The sequence below is a fragment of the Choloepus didactylus genome, chromosome 7 (genome assembly GCF_015220235.1).
Source record: "Choloepus didactylus isolate mChoDid1 chromosome 7, mChoDid1.pri, whole genome shotgun sequence".
NCBI lineage: Eukaryota > Metazoa > Chordata > Mammalia > Pilosa > Megalonychidae > Choloepus > Choloepus didactylus.
In genome coordinates, this window is record NC_051313.1 from 8,798,374 (window position 1) to 8,819,194 (window position 20,821).

The window sequence follows — 20,821 nt, forward strand, 5'->3', positions numbered from 1 at the left end:
AGTGTTCTTGCCAAAAAAATCAAACCTGGATCTGATCAAGCTTCAACTACTAATTTGCAGGAAACACAGGAGATAGAAGGTACAATCATAAAACACAGACTGTGGGGAACTCCATTGGACAAATGGCTCTACTTTTCTAATAAATAAATGCAAAGGTGAAAGTAGCAAGTAAGGGAAGGATGCCTAAAAATTAAAAGAAACTCAGGAGTCACATCAACCAATCATGATGTACAGAACCTATTTGGGTCCTGATTTGAATAACTTTTTTTAAATTAAGAAGATATAAAGTGATTGGAGAATTTTTAATTTTTCAGGTTGTTAATGGTATTGTCATTAGATTCTTAAAAGGCGTTCTTTATGTTTAGGGATATATACTAGGATCTCAGTGTAGGAAATAGTACGATGTCCGAGGTTTGCTTCAAAATAATCCAGGATAGATGGGGCATGGGTAGAATTGGGGAGTGTTGTTTAAAATAATATTGTCATGAGTGGATGACCATTGTTAAAAATGGGTGTTGAAGGGGGATGTGAAATGAAACGAAATAAGCTTCAGTGGGTGAGAGATTTCAAATGCAGTGGAGAGGTCACTGTGGTGGACATTCTTACGCACTATATAGATAACACTTTTTAGGTTTTAATGTATTGGAATAGCTAGAAGTAAATACCTGAAACGATCAAACTCCAACCCAGTAGCCTTGACTCTTGAAGACGATTGTACAACAATGCAGCTTACAAGGGGTGACAGTGTGATTGTGAAAACCTTGTGGATCGCACTCCCTTTATCCAGTGTATGGATGGATGAGTAGAAAAATGGGGACAAAAACTAAATGAAAAATAGGGTGGGATGGGGGGAGTGATTTGGATGTTCTTTTTTATTTTTATTTTTTATTCTGATTCTGATTCCTTCTGGTATAAGGAAAATGTTCAAAAATAGATTGTGGTGATGAATGCACAACTATGTGATGGTACTGTGAACAGCTGATTGTACCCCATGGATGACTGTATGGTATGTGAATATATCTCAATAAAACTGAATTTTTTAAAAAAATGGGTGTCCAGGGCCGCGGTTGGTGGCAGCACAGCCTGGACGTGGCCTCAGTTCCCGCTCCCGGGCCGCGAGGGTGGGTCCAGGCCGCCGTCTGGGCCTCCTGTGCCTGGGGGCGGTGCACACCCAAGGCACGGCCACCCCGGGAAGCCACCCCGAGGGCGGGAAAGGAGAAGGGCCCCTCGCGTGAGGGGAGCGAATGAGCGCGGCCTCCCTGGACCCAGCGGCCCGAGGGGGGCGTGAGCCAAGGTTATCAGGCCCGGGTTCCTCCTTCCACTTTCCAGTACCTGAGATTTTAATTTATTTTGAAAATGAGTAAGTGCAGAAAGCCTCCGTTCCTCAAATAGCAAGTTCTGAGATGTTTAGCCCAGATGTTCTTGCTGACATTTTGGAACTCCTCGCCAAGAGTTTTCCCTACGGTGAGCCACTTAATGATGAGCGGCGGTTACCAGATGTCAGTGAGATTTACACCTGTGACAACACGGACTTTAATGCATCTCTTGATCTGAAGAACTCCCTTAAACAAAGTAAAAAAAAAACCTACTGAAAGATAAGAAACTGGATGAGTGGCATGAACACACTGCCTTCACTAATAAAGCTGGAAAAATAATTTCCCACGTGAGAAAGTCTGTGAATGCTGAACTTTGTACTCAAGCATGGTGTAAGTTCCGTGAGATTTTGTGCAGCTTTCCACGTATCCCACAGGAAGCTTTTCAGAATGGAAAACTGAATTCTCTACACCTTTGTGACGCTCCCGGAGATTTTATAGCTAGTCTAGATCAGTACTTAAAATCCCATTGGTTCCCCTGTGATTGAAGTTGGGTAGCCAACACTCTGAATCCATACCATGAAGCAAATGATAATCTTATGATTATGGATGATCGGTTTATTGCAAAACCTTGCATTGGTGGTACTCTGGCCCAGATAACATTGGAGATATGACCCTGAATATCTGACTGGACTTCAGAATTTCATAAGCAGCAGGCTACCGTTCACTGATCACTGCAGATGGGTTTTGACTGTCAAGGAAACCCAGGTGAACAAGAAGCTTTAGTTTCTTCTTTGCATCACTGTGAAGTTGTCACTGCTCTGACAACTCTTGGAGTCAGTGGTTCTTTTGTTCTGAAGAGGTTAACTTTGTTTGAACGTTGTTCCATAAATCTGATGTACCTGCCAGTTGTTCTTTGGACTAAGTTGATGTTTTCAAGCCCACTACTAGCAGGGCAGGAAACCCAGAAGTCTGTGTGATACGTCTCCACTGTAAGGGACAAGAGGCCATCGTCCTCCGTTAACTAAGATGATGCTGAATTTTGGGACTGAAGTGACCAGAAAAGCTCCCTTCCCCCATTATGTGATTCCTGAGTCTTTTCTTAAAAGACATGAAGAATGCTGTGTGTTCTTTCATAAATATCAGCTAGAAACTATTTCTGAGAACATTCGCCTTTTTCAGTTCATGGGAAAAGAGGAACAAGCAAAGCTGCATAATTTAAGGGACTGTGCTGTACAATATTTCATGCAAAAGTTTCAACTGAAGCCTCTTTCCAGAAATAACTGGCTAGTAAAAAAATCTAATATTGGTTGTAGTACAAATACAAATACAGAGGAACAGATATTTCAAAACCTATAATGAAAGGAAGATGCTGGAAACCCTTTCATGGAAAGATACGGTGGCTAAAGGGTACTTTAATAGTGGGGCTGAGGAACATGCTGAATCTCATCCTGGCCAAAGTTCTCCTTGGGAAGGGGCAGCTTCCAATCTTGAGTGTTGCCTATGGCATGTTTTAGAGGGAAAGAAACTGCCAAAGGTAAGGTGTTCTCCTTTCTGTGATGGTGAAATTTAAAAGACTCTTAACAAAGCAATTGAAAAGTCATTAGGACAGCTCTGAATTTGCATTCCAAGTTCAGACCAAAACAACACTATTGTTGTCATGTTTTTTCTGAAGAACTGATATTTTCTGAGTTTAGCCTTACCAAATGCCTTCAAGATGAGCAGGTTGTAGGACACAACCACCAAATAAAGTGACTGACTGTGGATTTCCTGACTCTCCATATCAAAATGCACATACCATTGAAAGTTCGATTCTTTGAATCTCCTCAACTCATGAATTTCACCTGTTCGTTGCCTCATGATGGAGACCCGGTTTACCAGCAGTCATTTTTGGACTGCCTTCTGCATTCATTACAGCAGCTTCACACAGGAGATACTCTGATTTTGCCTGTTCTTTGTTTCACAAGATTCGTGGCTGGTTTGATCTTTGTGCTCCACAGCTGTTTTAGATTCATCACATTTTCTTGTCCCACCTCCTCTGAGTCCCTGAGGAGTTGTGCAGTACAGCTATGTGTTGGTTATCAGGACCTTCCGAATCCAGTTTTCCACCGTCTGCAGAATGTGAATGAATTGTTGAGCGCCGTGCTCAACTCTGATGCACCCCAGCAGGTTTTACAGTTTGTGCCGATGGAGGTGCTCCTTAAGGGGGCACTACTTATTTTTTGAGGGATTTGAATGCTGCCATTGGTAAAGGCATTTGCCTTTGATTATTCAAGGAGAGAGAGAAGAGATCATCCACAGCCTTCAGTTATGAAACTGAGCATTTCCATTCTGGGATTCACTTTGACTTCCTAGAGTTTCCAATGTTATTTCATCCTTCTGCTCTATTGGTTTAGAACCTCAGCACTTTCATTTTAGGGAAAGGCCAGTTTTGCATCAATCAAAGTTTCATCAATTGTGGAAAACCACTAGCTAGTTCTGACCTCTGGGATATGCACGCCCACAGGCACAGGGTTCTTCCAAGTGGTGGAAACGATGCAGTGATGATATTCAACCTCTAAGCAGGAGATATGTTTAGATGCCTGGGTCAGACACACCCATGCTTGCATGTGCAGTTTAGTTGGTCTTATTTATCTATTTAAGAGTTGTCCCGTGGGCCTTCATTCAGATTTTTCCAACTAATTTCCTCTCAAAGACTCTTAGTTCCAAATGGCTCAATGGCTAATATCATTAATGAATTGATTTAGGTCGTTGATGAAAGGAGGTGAGTTACTCCTCGGCAACAGACTTCCTCTAACACTTAGCCCACCAGTTGTGGATTTCAGGGAACTCATCTTGCCAGATTAGGCTATTGAACCAATTTGCTTTTATGGTTCAAATGAAGCTAGTGTGCTGTTATATGAATATTTTACTAACCACAACCATCCAACTAAAGGGATATTAGGACAACCTGACACCAAAGATCATGTTTAAAACAATGGAAAATAGTTTCCCGAGTCTAATACACTCCTGTATCATGAAAAGCTTCATTTAGTGTAGTTATTTTTAACTTCCAGGAAATAATCTGTGAACTTAAAAGATTTTTTTTTTAATTACGAGAGAGTGTTTATGGCCTCATAGTGGGAACATATGAATGTGATGAACATTGTGGATATTGAAGAAAAATTTTAACAGATTCAGAATGATGGTTCAGAATTTTAAAAATTTTAATCTTTACTAATTGTCTTTTTCAGTATGAAAATAGGACTTTACTAAGAAGATTGGCCATGAAATGGTTATTTTATCAGTTACATTTTTATTTCTTTTGAATTGTATGTATTTTACAGAGTAATATGAGCTTTTCTGACAAACCGCATTGAAGAAATCTCCACTACCTTGAAGTTCCACAAGATGGAGAATAATTATATTCTCATATGGACATTTAAGGCATTTTTGTTAGTTATATGAAAAATAGATGTATTTTCTGATGCATTTTGTTGATATATATTAATCTGAATTTTTTTCATGTTCTTTGCTATTTTGAGTTCCATTATAAATTCATGAATAAACTCATTAGCACACACAAAAAATGGGTGTTGAGTTTATGGGGTTTCATGATATTGTTGCTGTTTTTTTTTTAAGCTTGAAATTTTCCAAAATAAGGAAAAAATAATTCATAGTAGACAATCTACCCTACTGGTGACCTTCTCCAGTACCTCCCAGTGGCTGGTGTGCATATAGGAGAGAGAAGAAAGATGGGTTGATCTAAGACTGGAATTTTGGAAGATGAATGTGATGAAAAGACCACAGAGCAAGGGAGTTTTGGAGACTTGAGTACATGTTACTAAAATGAGGGGCCATGGCTTCCACGTGGATTAAGCAGACCAAAGGCAAGGGCTCCCGGGCAGGGCAAAGCAGAGGAGTCAATGGATTAGAAGAATGAGCAAGCTGAACACGGTCAGAGTGGGGAGAGTTGAACAAGCAGACTGAAGATGAGGAAGGCTTCAATCACTTGATTCTGGATGGGACGCCGTTACTGCAGAGTTGTCAGGTACAGTGGAATGGGGGAAAAGCTCCTTTTGGGTGAGAAGGTGAAGCAACTGAGAATTCAGGGTATTAGGTGGATTTTCTACATGGATGCTGTTGAATTGTGTCCCCCCAGAAAGATATGTTGAAGTCCTAACAGTTTAAACCTCAGAATGAGTCTTTACTTGGAAATACAGTCTGTTAATGGTTTGCTAAGCTGGTGTTATACAAAATACCATAAATGGATTGGCTTTTATAAAGGGGGGTTATTTGGCTACAAATTTATAGTTCTACGGCCATAAAAGTGTCCAAACTAAGGCATCAACAAAAGGATACCTTCACTGAAGAAAGCCGATGGTGTCCAAAACACTTGTCAGCTGGGAAGGCACGTGGCTAGTGTCTGCTGGTCCTTTGCTCCCAGGTTGTGTTTCAAAATGGCTTTCTCCAAAATGTCTCTGGGTTTCTCTTAGCTTAGCATCTCCAAACATCCTTCTATCTGCACCTCCAAGCATCTCCAAGTGTCAGTCAGCAAGAGTCTGGGTCTCTCACAGCTGCTCTTGGGGTGTTTCTGTCCTCTCATAGCTTCTACAGAGCAAACTCTGGGCAAGCATCTCAAAGCATCAGCAAGCATCTGGGCCTGTGTCCGCTCTTTTTAAAGGACTCCAGTGAACTAATCAAGACCCATGCTGAATGGGCGGGGCCACCCTTTGATTAGAAATAATCTAAACAAAATTATCACCCACAGTTGGGTGAGTCACATCTCCATGGAAACAACCTAATCCAAACATCCACAAGATTGGATTAAAACATGGCTTTTGGGGGGACATAATATATCCAAACTGGAACAGAGTCTTTGAAGGTTGGTTAGTTAAGATGAGGCCAAACTGGATTAGGCTGGGCCCTGATGCAACAAAACTGGTGTCCTTATAAGAAGAGGAAATTTGGACACACACGAGGGGAGGAGGCTGTCGAAGAGACAAACACGAAGGGAGAAGAAGACCATGTGACGACGGAGGCAGACGCTGAGTCATGCCACAGCCAAGGAGCCCAAGAGCTGCCAACCACCACCAGAAACCAGGAGAGATGCATGGAACAGATTCTTCCCTACAGTCTTCAGAGGAAGCAGGGCCTCATCAACACTGTCTTCTTGAACTTCTGACCTCCAGAACTGTGGGAGAACACATTCTGTTGTGTGAAGCCCCCCAGTTTGTGTGCTTTGTTACGGCAGCCTCAGGGAACTGAGGCAGATGTCAGTGTCATGCAAAATGATGGCTGTGTCTAGGGCACAGAGGAAATGGAAAACCATATGCTACGATCTTAAGTGAATGAAAGAGCAAGGCTAGATGTCAAGAAGGTAATGGGGGAGAGCATAACAAGTTTTTGTTTTAAAGATTTAAAAATAATTTGTATATTGTGGTCCATATATAGTTCCCTGGATGCACCTGAGCATAAAATCATAGAAGGTCATGTCTGGGCAGTGGTATGAGAATTATGAGTGATTGGTACTTTCATCTTTTTATTTATCCATGTTTTCTAACATTTCTACAAAAGCCAGGTATTACTAGTGAATGGGCAAAGAAGTCCCAGATGTCACACGTGTTGTCCCCTGTGGATGGACCACTTTTCTTCCATGTCTCTGCTTGTCTGACACCTATTCATCCTTCATAATCCAGTTTAAATGTCACATCTGCTGGGAAGACTGCCCTGCTCCCCTAGACTAGGTTAGGTCCCCGTTACATTGCTTTTGTCACTTAGTACAATCACTGTGATTATTTGCTAACTATCTGGCTGGGCAGGCCTGCCTTGGGTTGTGGTACATAAAGGACAGTGTGTACACACACTCATCAGTGTTGTGCAGCTCCAGGATGACTTCCATGTACAGCACTGGGGTGGAACAAGAAATATAGCTGGAACCAGCATGGTAGGTTCAAGTCATGTGGCTGGGAAAAAGCTAGTTTTGTAACCGCAGAGGAAGCCATAGAAGGCAATTAAATTGTAGTTTTAGGGTGATGTACCTTGGGGAACTCCCCTACAGGTTGACCAAGCATTGTCTGTATGGGACGCCGGCTGTCACTCACGGAGCACTCCCTACCTAATGCCTTCTCATGTCCTTTGATGAAACCTTTATCCTTTAAGCTTGCCATGCACTAGAGTGTAATCTGGGCCCTGGTTTTGTGGGTTCATTCTTGCTGAACTTTTGTCTGACTCATTCACCACTGAAGGTCTGTCTCCTCCACTGTACCATAACCAGGGACAGTGGCCGTCCGGTTTGCTGCTGTGCCCACAGCACCTGGCACAGTGTGTCCCACTTGCAGGGGCTAAATAAATTGTGTAAATTAGAACAAAGAATGAAGAAATAATAAAAGTTGAAAAATAGAAAAAGAAAATCACTGCTTCTATTAGTTTCCTGATACTGCTGTAACAAATTACCATAAACTTTTAGTGTCTTGAAAAGATTCCTTCCTTCTACAGAACCACCAAATGAAAGTTGTCTTCTGATGATCATCCTTTTGTTGCCGTTGGAACTTCATTCATTCAACGAGTACTTATTGGGACAGCAAGAGTCAAAAAGCTGAGTCCTCACTCCCGTGGAGTTTCCATTCTAGTGGGGTTGGCAGACAATAGAAAAGCAAGTAAAAGTATACCATAGTGTCAGGAGGCTTAGCATACGCTAAAGAGAAGTAAAATGATAAGAAGTAAAGAGATAGTGGTGCCTCTTCCGCTTTGCTACAGCTGCCATTACACAAAATACCAGAAATGGATTTGCTTTTATAAAGGGAATTAATTAGGTTACAAATTTACAGTTCTAAGGCCATAGAAGTGTCCAAACTAAGGCATCAACAAGCGGATACCTTCACCAATGGCATCCAGAACTTCTGTCAGCTGGGAAGGCACGTGGCTGGTGTCTGCTGGTGCTTTGCTCCCAGGATGCGTTTCAAAATGGCTTTCTCCAAAAGGTCTCTGGGTCTCTCTTAGCTTCTCCAGGGCAAACTCCAGGCTTCATCTCTTAGCTTAGCATCTCCAAACCTTCTTCTGTCCACATCTCCAACCATCTCTAAGTGTCAACAAGGATCTGGGTCTGTGTCAGCTCTTAGCTTCTCTCTTAAATACTCCAGTGAACTAATCAGACCCACCCTGAATGGGCGGGGTCCACACCTGCATAGAAATAATCTAATCAAAAGTATCACCCACAGTTGGGTGAGTCATCTCCATGGAAACACTCAATCAAAAGGTTCCACCCTAATCAAAAGACTAATAAATCTGCCCCCACAAGATTGCATTAAAAAATATGGCTTTTTTGGGGGACATAATATATCCAAACTGGCACAGTGCCCTTTCTCACAAAATGAGAAGGGAAGGCATCAAGCCCACAGAAGTTGATTAATGGAGGCCGGGGCCTCCCCACCCAATAAAGCAGCTTTCAGCTTTTGGTTTCTCCTTTCCTTTCAAATTCAAATATTTTCTCCCTTTGCTTCATCCACTCCTGAAAGTCATCCCAGCAACAAATGCTAATATTTGATATGGTCGCCCATGGCCAAATTACTTACATGGGAAGATAAGAACATGCCCAGGGAAGGAAGAGTCAGGAGACCCAATGTCCCAACTTGTTTGGATGTAAAGAAAACAGAACATTTAGATGTGTGCATAGGGTGTACTTTTGAATACTCCCCTCACCTCTCTACCACCTTCATGCAGAAACATTCTTCTTTCAAAAGGATGTTCAGTAAATCAGAGCGAAGTAGCAGTTCTATATTAAAAATTGTCCTAGAAGTATGTTGTCTTTGAAAACCGTACACAGATTGCTGGGGGACCATAACTAGGCATCCTCAATGGAGCGCCGAGGGGCTGCGTGGGGAGCAGGGGTGGGCCGAGCGGGCGGGAGGGGGCGTCCTCTATTTGGTACATGCTGTTTGGCTGCTGGCCGGGATGTTATGCCCTCCATCCCCACTTCCTGTCTGCTGTGTCGGGGGCAAGTGACCACAGCTACTCCTTCACAGCTGTGCATGGTCTCCTGCTGCCTCACACATGTGCACATGCAGGCACACACGTGTACACACACATGCACACATATGCACACGCACACACACAAGCACGGCACTCGCTGACAGTCTGTCCCTGCCTAGGGAACGCGGTTGCACGAATGTTGTCTCCCCCATACTTACAAAGGCTACAAGTTTGAACAGTTCCTGCCCCTGAGTGAAGGCCTGTGTGCAAAGCATTTCCTGCTGAGCCGAGGCAGTTGGAAACCGGTTCCACCAGTGTGGCAAGGACACTGATTCAGACTCTCTGGGGTTTCTCCAAGAGTGACAGACATGTAGACCCCACACTTCCAGTTCCCGTTAAGGAGTCACAGGGAAGGCCCCACTGAGTCGCAGGGATGGCACCTCCCGGAAACCAGTGGACACGGGACATACAAGCACCATGGACTCCGGGGACAAGGCCAGAAGTTACTGGGGATGAGAGATGAGCAGGAAAAGCTTCCCGGGTGAGGTGAGGTTTGAGTTGAGTGAGATGGAGAATTTGCCAGAGGGATGATTTTACAAGCTGAACCTTTGAAAAATGCCTAACAGATTGTAACATTTCATTTTAGAAAGGTTTTTTAAAAATATAACAACAAAATCTTTACTATAACAGAAAAGAAAAAATCATAGATAATTGGATATCTCTTAGAAATTAAGAAGAAATTTTTAAAGAAAATTATGACAATGTATTTTCCACCAATACCGCAATATCCTGTTTAAGCTTATAACTGTCACTGCCTGAATTAAAACAAAATTATTCAGAACTTATAAAACAAAACATCTGTGGCAATGGTTTCTTGGCCTTGAAAAAATTTATTGTACAAATATAGCCCAGTTTACTTGTAAAGATTTCAGGCATTCAAATAATGATAATTTCTCTCATTTATTATCAAGGTTATTCACAGTTTTGGGGAAACAGGAACTATAGGAATTGACTCAAAAGAGAAACTTACTAGTGAAAAGTTGATTTTACCATAACCATATGACCCAGAAATTCCATTCCCTAAAGAAGAAAAAACATCCATATAAAAAAAACTTGTTACATAGATGTTCATAGTACCATTATTTATAACAGCCCAAAGTGAAAACAGCCCAAATGTCCTTCAGCTGATGAATGAATAAATAAAATGTGATATATCCATATAATGGAAAAATATTCAGCAAGAAAAAAAGAATGATGTTCTAATACATGCTATAAAATGGATGAATCTTGAAAACATGATGCTAAGTGAAAAAAAGCCAGTCACAAAAGACCACATATTGTATGATTCCATTTATATGACACGTCCAGGAGGGGCACATTTGTAGAGACAGAAAGTAGATTCATGGTTCCCTGGGGCTGGGGGAGGAAAGCACAGGGAGTGAGTGCTAATGGGTAGGGGTTTCTTTCGAGGAGTGATGCAAATATTGTAAATTTAGATTGTGGTGATGACTGCACAGATCTGCGAGTGTACTAAAACCGATGACTCGTACCCTTTAAATGGGTGAATTCTGTTGAGTGTGAATTATATCTCAATAAAGATGTTTTTTAAAAGTTGACTGCAGTAAACTTGAAGGCATGAGTTGGGCTTTTAGACTGAACTGAAACCGAGCATAGCTGGAACTGGATTTGACCCCGGGCATCCTCCCACACGTGGTATCCGTCACGACTGAAGCCCAGACACTGGGAAATGACTGATGCTCAGCAACAACCCCACTACTCCGCAGGCCAAATCCGGGGACCAGAACCCCACAACTTCCCCTGTCAACCAGCAGCCTGGAACGTGTAGTAACAGCTTCCTGGAACACGCACGTACCCACAGCTCTCTGCAGAAGCGCCGCCGCTGTCAAACAAAGCAGAGCAATTCCACGGACCAAGTTCATTCCATATTCTCTTCCCACAGAAGGGAGAGCTCAGGAACCGGACACAGGATGGAATTTCCAGAGACAAAATGTCAGGTCTAATGTTGATCTCCTCCCAAATACACCACAAGGTCTCCACTGCCCCCTCGGGGTGACGACTGAAATTGCTCGGTCTGTGTGTCCTGCCGAGTGATTACGGTGTGGGTTTGGTTTATTATTTCCTTATCTTGAAAGCTGCAAAGTTTGAGTAAGAGGAAGCCTAGCCAGAGGCTAGTCCCCTTTCCCCCTTATTTTTAAGCTTTCCTTAAAAGAAGAGCCTGTTTTCCTGTGGGCGGGAAGGTGTCTGTCTGGCGGGAAGGTGTCTGTCTGGCGGGAAGGTGGTTATTTCCCAACGCGCTGTCCACCCAGGAGAGAGTAGCTTGGAGAGAAGCAATGACTGACCCCAGGAGATGGGGAGGGAGGAGTAGAAGAAAGGGGAGGAGGAGGTATTGCAAACTAAAATAAGCCGATTTCATCTGGTCCAACTCAGGTACTTTTTGGTAGCCCCCTGAGAAGTACGAGCGTTAGCCTCTCCCCCGACATCACCCCTGGGTTATAAGGAAAGCTGCTGACTCCACATCAGCCGCTTAGTTTGGTGAAACAAACAGGAGCAAGGACTCCCAGGCCACTTCCCACAGTCGCCTTCACCCTCGGTCCTTCCGGTGGGACGTTCACTCAATTCGAAAGGACAATACTCCAGAAACAGAATTTGGTGACCCCCGCTGGCCCCGGGCTCCCAGAACCTTCCAGACGGGCACAGGCCGTGCGTTTGGGGATGAAGCCCAGGGCAATGACCCTGCAGACCCTGCCAAGCCACGCTGGCTTCTCTGCAGGTCCAGGCACGTCGGGAGCGCTCTGAAACGCCTGGTCAGTCTACACAGCCTGAAGACTTTTTTAATGTCACCATCCATCTGGCTAGCTAGCAAGCTGCGAGTTGCTCTGATAGTAGCTAATTTCTGATTCTGCTTGGCTAACTAGCAGAGTGTCCGGCGCCGTGGTGATGCTGAGCCACTTCCCCTACGGTGGAGGCTGCCTGTGCTGGGGAGCGAGTTACTGATCTCACTCATCATGTATTTTTCAGACCCGTCCATCCATTTAACAAGTATTTATGGAATACCTACTATGTAACAGACATGCGATTGGAATAGATTGTCTGACTGACAATTCCAAGGAGAATTTTCTATACTAAGAGAATGCTAAAAATCCATTGGCTGAAGCCATTTACAAGTTTTTGCAAAAACTGAAAAAATCCCCCTTCTCTCCCCCATACATGGAGGTATGAAAGCTCCCCAAAGCTCCATTTCACCCTCAAGGAGGAAACAGGCACTAGGAGAGTCTGTCTAGGGAAAAAAAAGAAAGAAAAAGTTCTTCACTGCATTTTATTTTCTTAAGAAACAACCAGGACCTCATTAGGTGATATTTACCTTAATTGTGATTTTGCGCATCTTAAAAATATCGTGCGTAAGAATTCTTGACGTTGCTTGTTAGTCCAGAGGTCAAACCAATGACTTATAAGAGCAACTCTTTCCTGAAAGAGCTGTAAGGGGGGAAGAAATGACATTTTGCTGAGCGGTTCAATCTGTTCTTAGTTGCTAAGCAATCTGTGGGCAATCTACTAACAATCTTGCAGCTACTATTTGCAGAGCACAAGGCGGGTTACAAAGCCTGTCAAGTATGTTGGCGGGGGAGGGGGGGGGGTCTCCTGCTCAGCTGAGACATTTTATCCAGACAAGCCTGGACTTGCTGGGGCAGGTGGGAAAGGCTGGCGGGGGCTGAAATTACAAAGGGGCCCAAGGAGCCTCTGGTCAACAAATAGCTAACGATCCCTGGCTCTGGTTTCTGTCCAGGGTAACGGCCTGGGGAAACACAGATTCCATCCAGGTAATCTGGAAAACATCTCTTTACTTGTGGAAACACGAGCGTTTGAGGTGGGTGTCATTTTACTAATGCACAGCCCTGGGTCGTCATGGCGCCCACCAAACTGAAATTCACAAATAGTGCTAAAAGGCCATTGCCAGTCCGGCTGCCCCAAGAGTCATACCCCAAGGACAGGGTCCCCCAAAACCTGGGTTTCGGGTTTGCCAGCTTTGCTCAGTCAGGAGACCCCCCTGTGGGGCCCCAAACCATCCAGGGACTACTTCCTGCAGTAGCTTTCAAAGGAGGGCCCCCTCCCCACCCAGCCCCCCAGCCACATCAACCTCTCAGCTGGCACAGGAGGGGAGCAGGGCCAAGGAAGGCCCCTCCCCGGGCACCTGCCTCTTCTCTCCTCCCCCACTAGAGCCACCAGGGCTGTCCCCGGAGTACAGAGGGAAGGGGAGGCCAACCTCCTGCCTCCCACAAGAGCAGTTGGGGACTGAGCTGAAAAGACACCATCTTCAGGGCAGACAAATCTAGGTTTTGATTTTTTTTTCAACTGTGGTAAAATATGTATAACATAAACGTTGCCATTTTAACCACCTTTAAGTGTACAATTCAGTGGTATGAATTACATTCACAGTTGTGCTACCATCACCACTATCTATTTCCAAAAGCTTTGTCATCCCCCAAACAGAAAGTTCTGGACCCATTAAGCTGTAATTCCCCATTCCCTCATCCCCTGGCCCCTGGGAACCCCTCTGCTTCCTGTTTCTATGAATTTGCCTATTCTAGACATTTCATACAAGTGGAATCATATGATATTTTCCCTTTTGTATATGGCTTCTTTCATGTCACAATGTTTTCAAGCTTCATCCATGTTGTAGTGTGTATCAGAACATTCTTTTTTATGGCTGAATAATATTTGATTGTATGGACAGACCACATTTTGTTTATCTAGTCTTCTACTAACGGACACTTGGGTTGTTTCCACCTTTCGGCTGTTGTAAATAATGCTGCTTTGTTCGTTGGCATGCAAATATCTGTTTGGGTCCCTGTTTTCAATTCTTTTGGATTTGGATCCAGACTATTTCTGTTTAAATAAACTGACTCAAAAACTAAATCCTTTAGAGGAGTTTGTAAAAATACGGCAACATGAGACCCCATATATCACAGTAAAATTAACCTTACAAATTAAACTTGTTCTATTCTGTCTGTCTAACTCACCTGTCTGTTTAATGACTTGTTGCTAAAAGGTGTCCAGGCACTGAGTCTTGTGTGGAAGCTCTCCATTTCCAACGTTTCTTGGGAAGAATCCTCAACCGACATCTCAGCAAACTACTTTCTTGGAGTCCCAGGAACTGCAAGTTCATTTCAACAGATGTTTATTTAAGGTCATCCAGAAACATCCAATATATGAATGCTGTCCTTACAGGGCTTTCATAAATTCATTTTTAAATTTCATACATATTTTTGTATTTCTACACAGACAATCCTTATTATTCATGGATTCTGCATATGCAAATTCACCTAGTCACTATAATTTATTTGTTACCCCAAAATCAATACCATTTGCAGACATGTTCAGAGAAGTGGAAAATTTATCACCCAACAAGTACGTTCCCAGCTGAGGTCACACAAGGCGACACTTTACTTTCTTGTTTCAGCTCACATCCGGTAAACAAGTGTCCTTTACACAGTATATTTAGTACCATGATTCTTTTGCATTTGGGAGCTTTTTGTTGGTGATTTTGCTGCTGGAAATAGCCCCCAAGTGCAGTGCTGAAGTGCTGTCTGGTGTTCCTAAGTGCAAGAAGGCTGAGATGTACATTATGGAGAAAATGTGTTAAGCTTTGCACAGGCACAAATTATATTGCTAGGGGCTGTGAGCTCAATGTTAATAAACCAGCAATATATATGTATAAAATAAGGTGTCTTTGAAAAGGAACACATATAAAACAAGGTTATGTATTGAACAGTTGAAGAAAATATGACCAGAGGCTCATAAGAACCCAACCCTGTACTTTGCATCAGAGCAGTGGGTCAGTGTTCTCTAAATCAGTGTTCGTGGCACTTTATAAAGGACAGCAACTGTGAATATTGAGAATGAACTGTGTATTACTAAAGTTTGATGAGGATACTCCCTACAAATACACAGAGGGACTCCAAATCATGGCCATTATTCTGTTCTCGCCTACATGCCCCCAAATCTGAATCCACACCACAGATGCTTTTTACTTTTCTGGGAAAATGGAAGCAAAAGCAAAAAGTTCAGGAAGTAAAATTAATGACTCAAAACTTGGCATGATGCTTTATCAACCAGGAAGATTCACTTTCTCATTACCCAGAAAGTAAGAACTGGAAGTTCTCAAAGAGGGCACTCCACTCTATCTTTTGAGAATACACTTCAAAGAGGATATGGAGAAAAAATTAAGCTAATGTATTAGCTATCTACTGCTGCATAACAAATTGCCCCTAAATTTAATGTTCAAAACAACAGACATTTACTGTCTCAAAGTTTCTGCGGGTCACTAACCAGGTGTAGCTTAGTGGGGTCCCTGAGAGCCTCCCCTCATGCTGTAGTCGAGGTGTCAACTGGGATGGCCGTCTCCTCAAAAGCAGAGGCTCATTCAGGTGATCGATGGCGGATGCAGCTCCTCACGGGCTGCTGGACCGAGGGCCTTGGCTCCCACTGGCTGTTTGCTGGAGCGCACCTGCAGTGCCTGGCCACGTGGGCCCCTCCCTAGGGCAGCTTACAAAGCGGCAGCCGGCTTCCACCAGGGTGAGCAAGAGAGACAGCAAGGGAAGGTGTGCAAGAGGAAGCCACAGCCTCTTTGTAACCTGACCTTAGATGTGACAGCCCATCACTTTTGCCGCATTCTCAAGGTCAGAAGCATGCTACCAGGTCCAGCGCACACTCAAGGGGAGAGGGTTACAGAGGGGCACAGACAGTAATACAACTTCCCTTCCCCACACTCTGATCCTTCTGCCTCTATTTTATAAAGACCTTTGTAATTATACTGGACACACTGGGCAATACAGGATAATTTCCCCATCTCAAGATACTTAACTTAATTACAGATGCAAAGACCCTTTTACCATGTAAGGTGACATATTCACAGGCTCCAGGAATTAGGGCGTAGACACCTTTGGGAGCCATTATTCAGCCAACCACACCCATTCTCACTACTTATAATCAACACTGTCAGGAAGATGCTAGCCAGTGCAATAAGACAAGGAAAAATGATATAAGGGGAAAAAAGATATAAGGATTTAAAAAAGAATCACTATTTACAGATGATATAATTGAATACATGGAAAAATCCATGAGTCTGCCAAAGAATCATCAGAATTAATAAAGAGTTTAATAAGGTTATAAGACACAAAATCAATATACAGAAATGCATTACATTTTTATGTAACAGTAACACATAGTTATAAAGTGAAATTTAAAAAATAATACCATCTGAACCTCTTTCTGGTAAAGCATGTTAGATAATTCTCACCTTTCAACTGAGGACAAAATACTTTAAAATATGTGTTTGAAGCCATCAGAGAGTTAAGAAGGCAACAAAGAATTACAAGGCCAAGATCTGAAAAAAGAAGGAAATCTAGAAAGGTCATTCTTCCCTGCATTAGGGTCAGCTTTTCCTCTAGGAACATCTGTTGAAGCTGGAAGAGCAGAGTGAGAGGGTGAGAAGCAAGCAGAGGTTTAAAAAGATTTAACCTAGCTTGGTAGATAGAAACTGGGGCTCACCACCCCCAAGGAAGGAGGCCCTGGTAAACCACCATTTACTTTGAAATGTGTACACTTTAGGAGTAACAGAGAACCAGGACCTCAAGCCCAGCCTGGAATCCTCTCAATCCCTGGTTATATTAACACCCACCTGGATTGCAGGTGCCCCCACCACCTGCCAGAGGCAAATTTAAATCCTCCCTGGAAAAAAGACAAAATGTCACTTTAGGCCTCAATTTATCTATACTTTTTCATATGCAATATCTGATGTTCAATAAAACATAATCAAATGTATGAAGAGGTAAGGAAACTTCTTGATAACTGAGAAAAACAACCAATAATTGAAATAGATTGTCAGGTATGGTTAAGATGTTTAAAGAAATTAAAGACAAGATGTAGAAGTTTGCAGGAAACTAAAACACACACATACACAGACACACACACAAACAAATGGAAAATACAGAACTGAAAAATACAGCAAATAAGTTATTTAGGAGCTCAATATATTATTTAGCAATTCAATACACGTTACTTACTTTATAGGGCAGAGTGAAAAGTTCTAACATATGTGTATTGAAGTGTCAGGAGAAGAGATACAAAGGATATGGGAACAAAAACAATATTTAAAGAAAAATGGTTAAGAGTTGTCCTAAACTGATGAAACATGTTAATCTCGAGATTTAAAAAGCACTACAAACTCCAAGCAGAGTAAACACAAGGGAAACCATGCACAGGTATGTCTTAGTAAAACTTCTAAAAGCCAAAGCCAAACTTGTTAAAGCAGCCTGAAAAAAAATGTCAGATGACCTTCAAAGGAGCAACAGTTATACTGACAGCTAACTTCCCAACAAGACAGTGGGAGCCAGAATATAAAAGAATGATGTCTTCAGAGTGATGAAATAATTTATTCAAGCAAAACTGAATAAAGATGAAACTGAATGAAGACGAAAGATGAAATGAAGACAACAGAGGTAAACAGAACATGTGCCAGTAGGCCCACACTAAAGAAAACATTAAAGTACACTATACCAAATAACAAATACTAGGAATAACATAATGGAATAATAAACACTTCAGGCAGAAGGATAATGATCGCAGATGGAAGCTGTTAAGGATTGACTCTTGCCCCCGACAAAGGCCTGCTCAATCCTCTCCTCCAGTCCGGTGGGCGTGAACCCATCTGTGATCAGGACCTCTGAGGATGTTACTAGTTAAGGTGCCCAAATTGAATTGGGATGGGCCTTAATCCAATATGACCGGAGTCCTTACAAGGAAAGGAATTTTGTACCTTGTGATGGTTTGGAGCTGTCACGTACCCCAGAAAAGGCCATGTTCTTTTAATCCATTCTTGTGGGTGCAGACCTATTGTGGGCAGGACCTTTTGATGAGGTTATTTCAACTGAGATGTGACCCACCTCGTTCAGGGTAGGTCTTAATCTGCTAACTGGAGTCCTTGAGAGGATAAAACACATATAGAAGTGAAGAGATGAAAGTAAGAGTAGCTCATAGAGAAAAGCCCTGGAGAAGGCTAAGAGAGGTGAAATTCAGAGAAACATCCAGAGAAGTTTAGAAATAAAGTCACATATGGAGACACCAGAAGCTGAAGCAATGAAACCCAGGAGGAGAGGACCAGTGGTGTCGCCATGTGCCTTGCTATTTGACAGAGGAGCCCAAGCTCAGGATAACTGGTCTTCAGAGAAGATGTCATCCTGTTGATGCCTTAACTGGGACATTTTCACAGCCTTAGAACTATAAATCTGTAAGCTAATAAATCCCCATGTAAAAGCCAACCCATTTCTGGTATATTGCATTCCAGCAGCTTTAGCAAACTGGAACATACCTGAAAACAGAAGCCACAGGAGGAGACAGAAAGAGACAAATGGCCAGGTGATGGAGGCAGAGACTGATTGCCAGCATGTCACACCAGAAATCTGCAGACTTCGGAGAAAGCAGGACCTTGCTGACCCCTTGATTTCTAGCCTCCAGGCCTGTGAAACAGTAACTTTCTCTTCAAGCGAACCAAGCTGTGGTATTTGTTACAGCAGTCCTGGCAGAAGCTCAGAGATGCAATAAGAAAAAAGAACAATAAAAATGTGTGAGTTAACAGGACTTCCACCTCTGGCCATGAATATAAATGTGTCCTCCTGCTATAAACAACTGGACAAAATACATGACATGACTTTTTTAAGACCCTGGGACAACAAGCATTTAAAGACTGGTCCCAAAGAGAGGAGAAGAAATGAGATGAGTCTCATGACAGCCCTACCTTCTATTTGGAGGAAATTGTGGACTGAAGCTCAAAAAGGGGAAACCCAAACACTGTATGCTCTGGATGAGCTGAAGATGCAGAAACTGGTGCTTCAGGAGGTTATGCATCTGGAATATTCAGGGGAATGTACAGGAGAGGAATGAGAAAGATCTCCAAAAATCTGCATAATATAGATCCCCTAGAGTCTTTGGTTGAATAGGAATCTGTGCATGTGCAAAATAAAACCAGGCAAAGAATAAATGCAGGGGAGCTATAAGGTATTCAGTTTCCACTAGGAAAGTGCTCTAATTCTATCCACCCAGAGTAGAAAGCTCATTGAACAGAAGCAATCAGTAGAGTCAGCAAAAGAGCAAGGCCCTGGTAGTAGCACTAAAAAGGCCACTCTGAACCCACCTTCACAAAGCTACAATACAAGCCTGGGAAGGGTCAACCCCATCCCCCAATAATGGAACTACCTGCCAAAACACACTTCAGCACTCTTAAAGTAAGAGAAACAAAATCCGAACACTCAACAACATATTTTTTATGATGTCCAACATCCAATATAAACTTTCCTAGGCAGTCAATAGAAGCAGATGCAGTAATGACAGAGATAATGGAATTAGCAGACATGTACTTTAAATAAAATTATAAATATTATAAATACACTTAAGGACTTAAAAGAAAACATGAATACAATTATGAGAGAAATGGAACTTAAGGACAAAAGCAATAGAAACTATCTAAACTGAAGAACAGATTGGGGGATGGACAGGGAGACTGAACAAAAAATAAATGGAACCTCAGTAACCTGTCAGCCATTATCAGATGGTCTAATATACATGCTCAAAAGAGAGGAGATGATGGCAGAAGCAGAAAAAAATATTTGAACAAATAATAGCTGAAATTTTTCTAAATTTGATGAAACCATGAACACACAGACTCAAGAAGCTCAAAGACTATATACTGGATAAAAGCAAAGAAAAACACACCAAAACACATCCAATCAAATTACTTAAAGTCAGTGAAAATTAGAAAAAACAAAAGCAGACAGAAGAACCAAGGTCAGAATTACCAAAGATTCCTTATCTAAAAGTATGCAAGTCATAAAAACAATGGATTGACTTATTTAAAGTTCTGAAAGAAAAAAAAAGCTCTCAACCAAGAATTCTGTATCAAGAGAAAATGTCACTCAAAAATGAAGGTGATTATGGTCTCTTTGAAATGTTAAAAAAAAAAAAAAAAAAAAAATGAAGGTGAAATAAAGACTTTCAGAAAATCAAAAGATTAGAGGAGTTGCTGCAAGTTATAAGAAATATTTTTTAAAGTCTTCAGGCAGAAGGAAAGAGACACAAGTTTGAAACTTTGTGATCTATGCAAACAAAGCCAGAAAAAGTAAATATGTGGGTAAAAAGAAATGAATTTTTAAAAACACTTTTAAATTTGAAAAATATAATTGTCTGTTTAAAAAATCAAAGTATCCTGTGATTATAACACCTGTAGAAATAAAAGATGTGACAACAACAATGGTATACTTGTAAAAGTATACCATTATATGTGAATTAGTAAAATACTATTTAAAGTTAGACTGTTATAAGTTAAAGATGCATATTGTAAACCTTAGAGCAACCATTCATAAAGTGAGACAGAGAGAGATCTAATAAACCAAGAGTGGAGATAAAGTAGAATAATAAAAAATCCTGAAACAATGCAAATGATGGCAGGTAAAGGGAGGGAAAGGAACAAAGAATAGATGAGATAA

The 20,821-nt window shown here is 42.1% G+C and overlaps 1 protein-coding gene and 1 pseudogene across 8 annotated transcripts in view; one reads left to right on the plus strand and one right to left on the minus strand.

Annotated features, from left to right (window-relative positions):
• Positions 1-20,821, minus strand: part of ECT2L (epithelial cell transforming 2 like) — a 116,876-nt gene that overhangs the window by 74,896 nt on the left and 21,159 nt on the right. For 5 of the 8 annotated variants that reach the window (XR_005218044.1, XM_037844207.1, XM_037844203.1 and 2 more), the window contains exons 2-3: positions 14,303-14,436; positions 12,646-12,758 (exon numbers count right to left, since the gene is read on the minus strand). Coding sequence is in view for 7 of the 8 variants with exons in the window: in XM_037844207.1 (XP_037700135.1) it covers positions 12,646-12,758; positions 14,303-14,404 (215 nt within the window). In the remaining variant the exon portion in view is untranslated. Of the gene's footprint in view, positions 1-12,645; positions 12,759-14,302; positions 14,437-15,611; positions 16,430-20,821 lie in introns of those variants that run through there. The other 3 variants (XM_037844202.1, XM_037844206.1, XM_037844205.1) reach the window with 3 other exon arrangements.
• LOC119540151 lies at positions 1,357-3,627 on the plus strand (annotated as a pseudogene).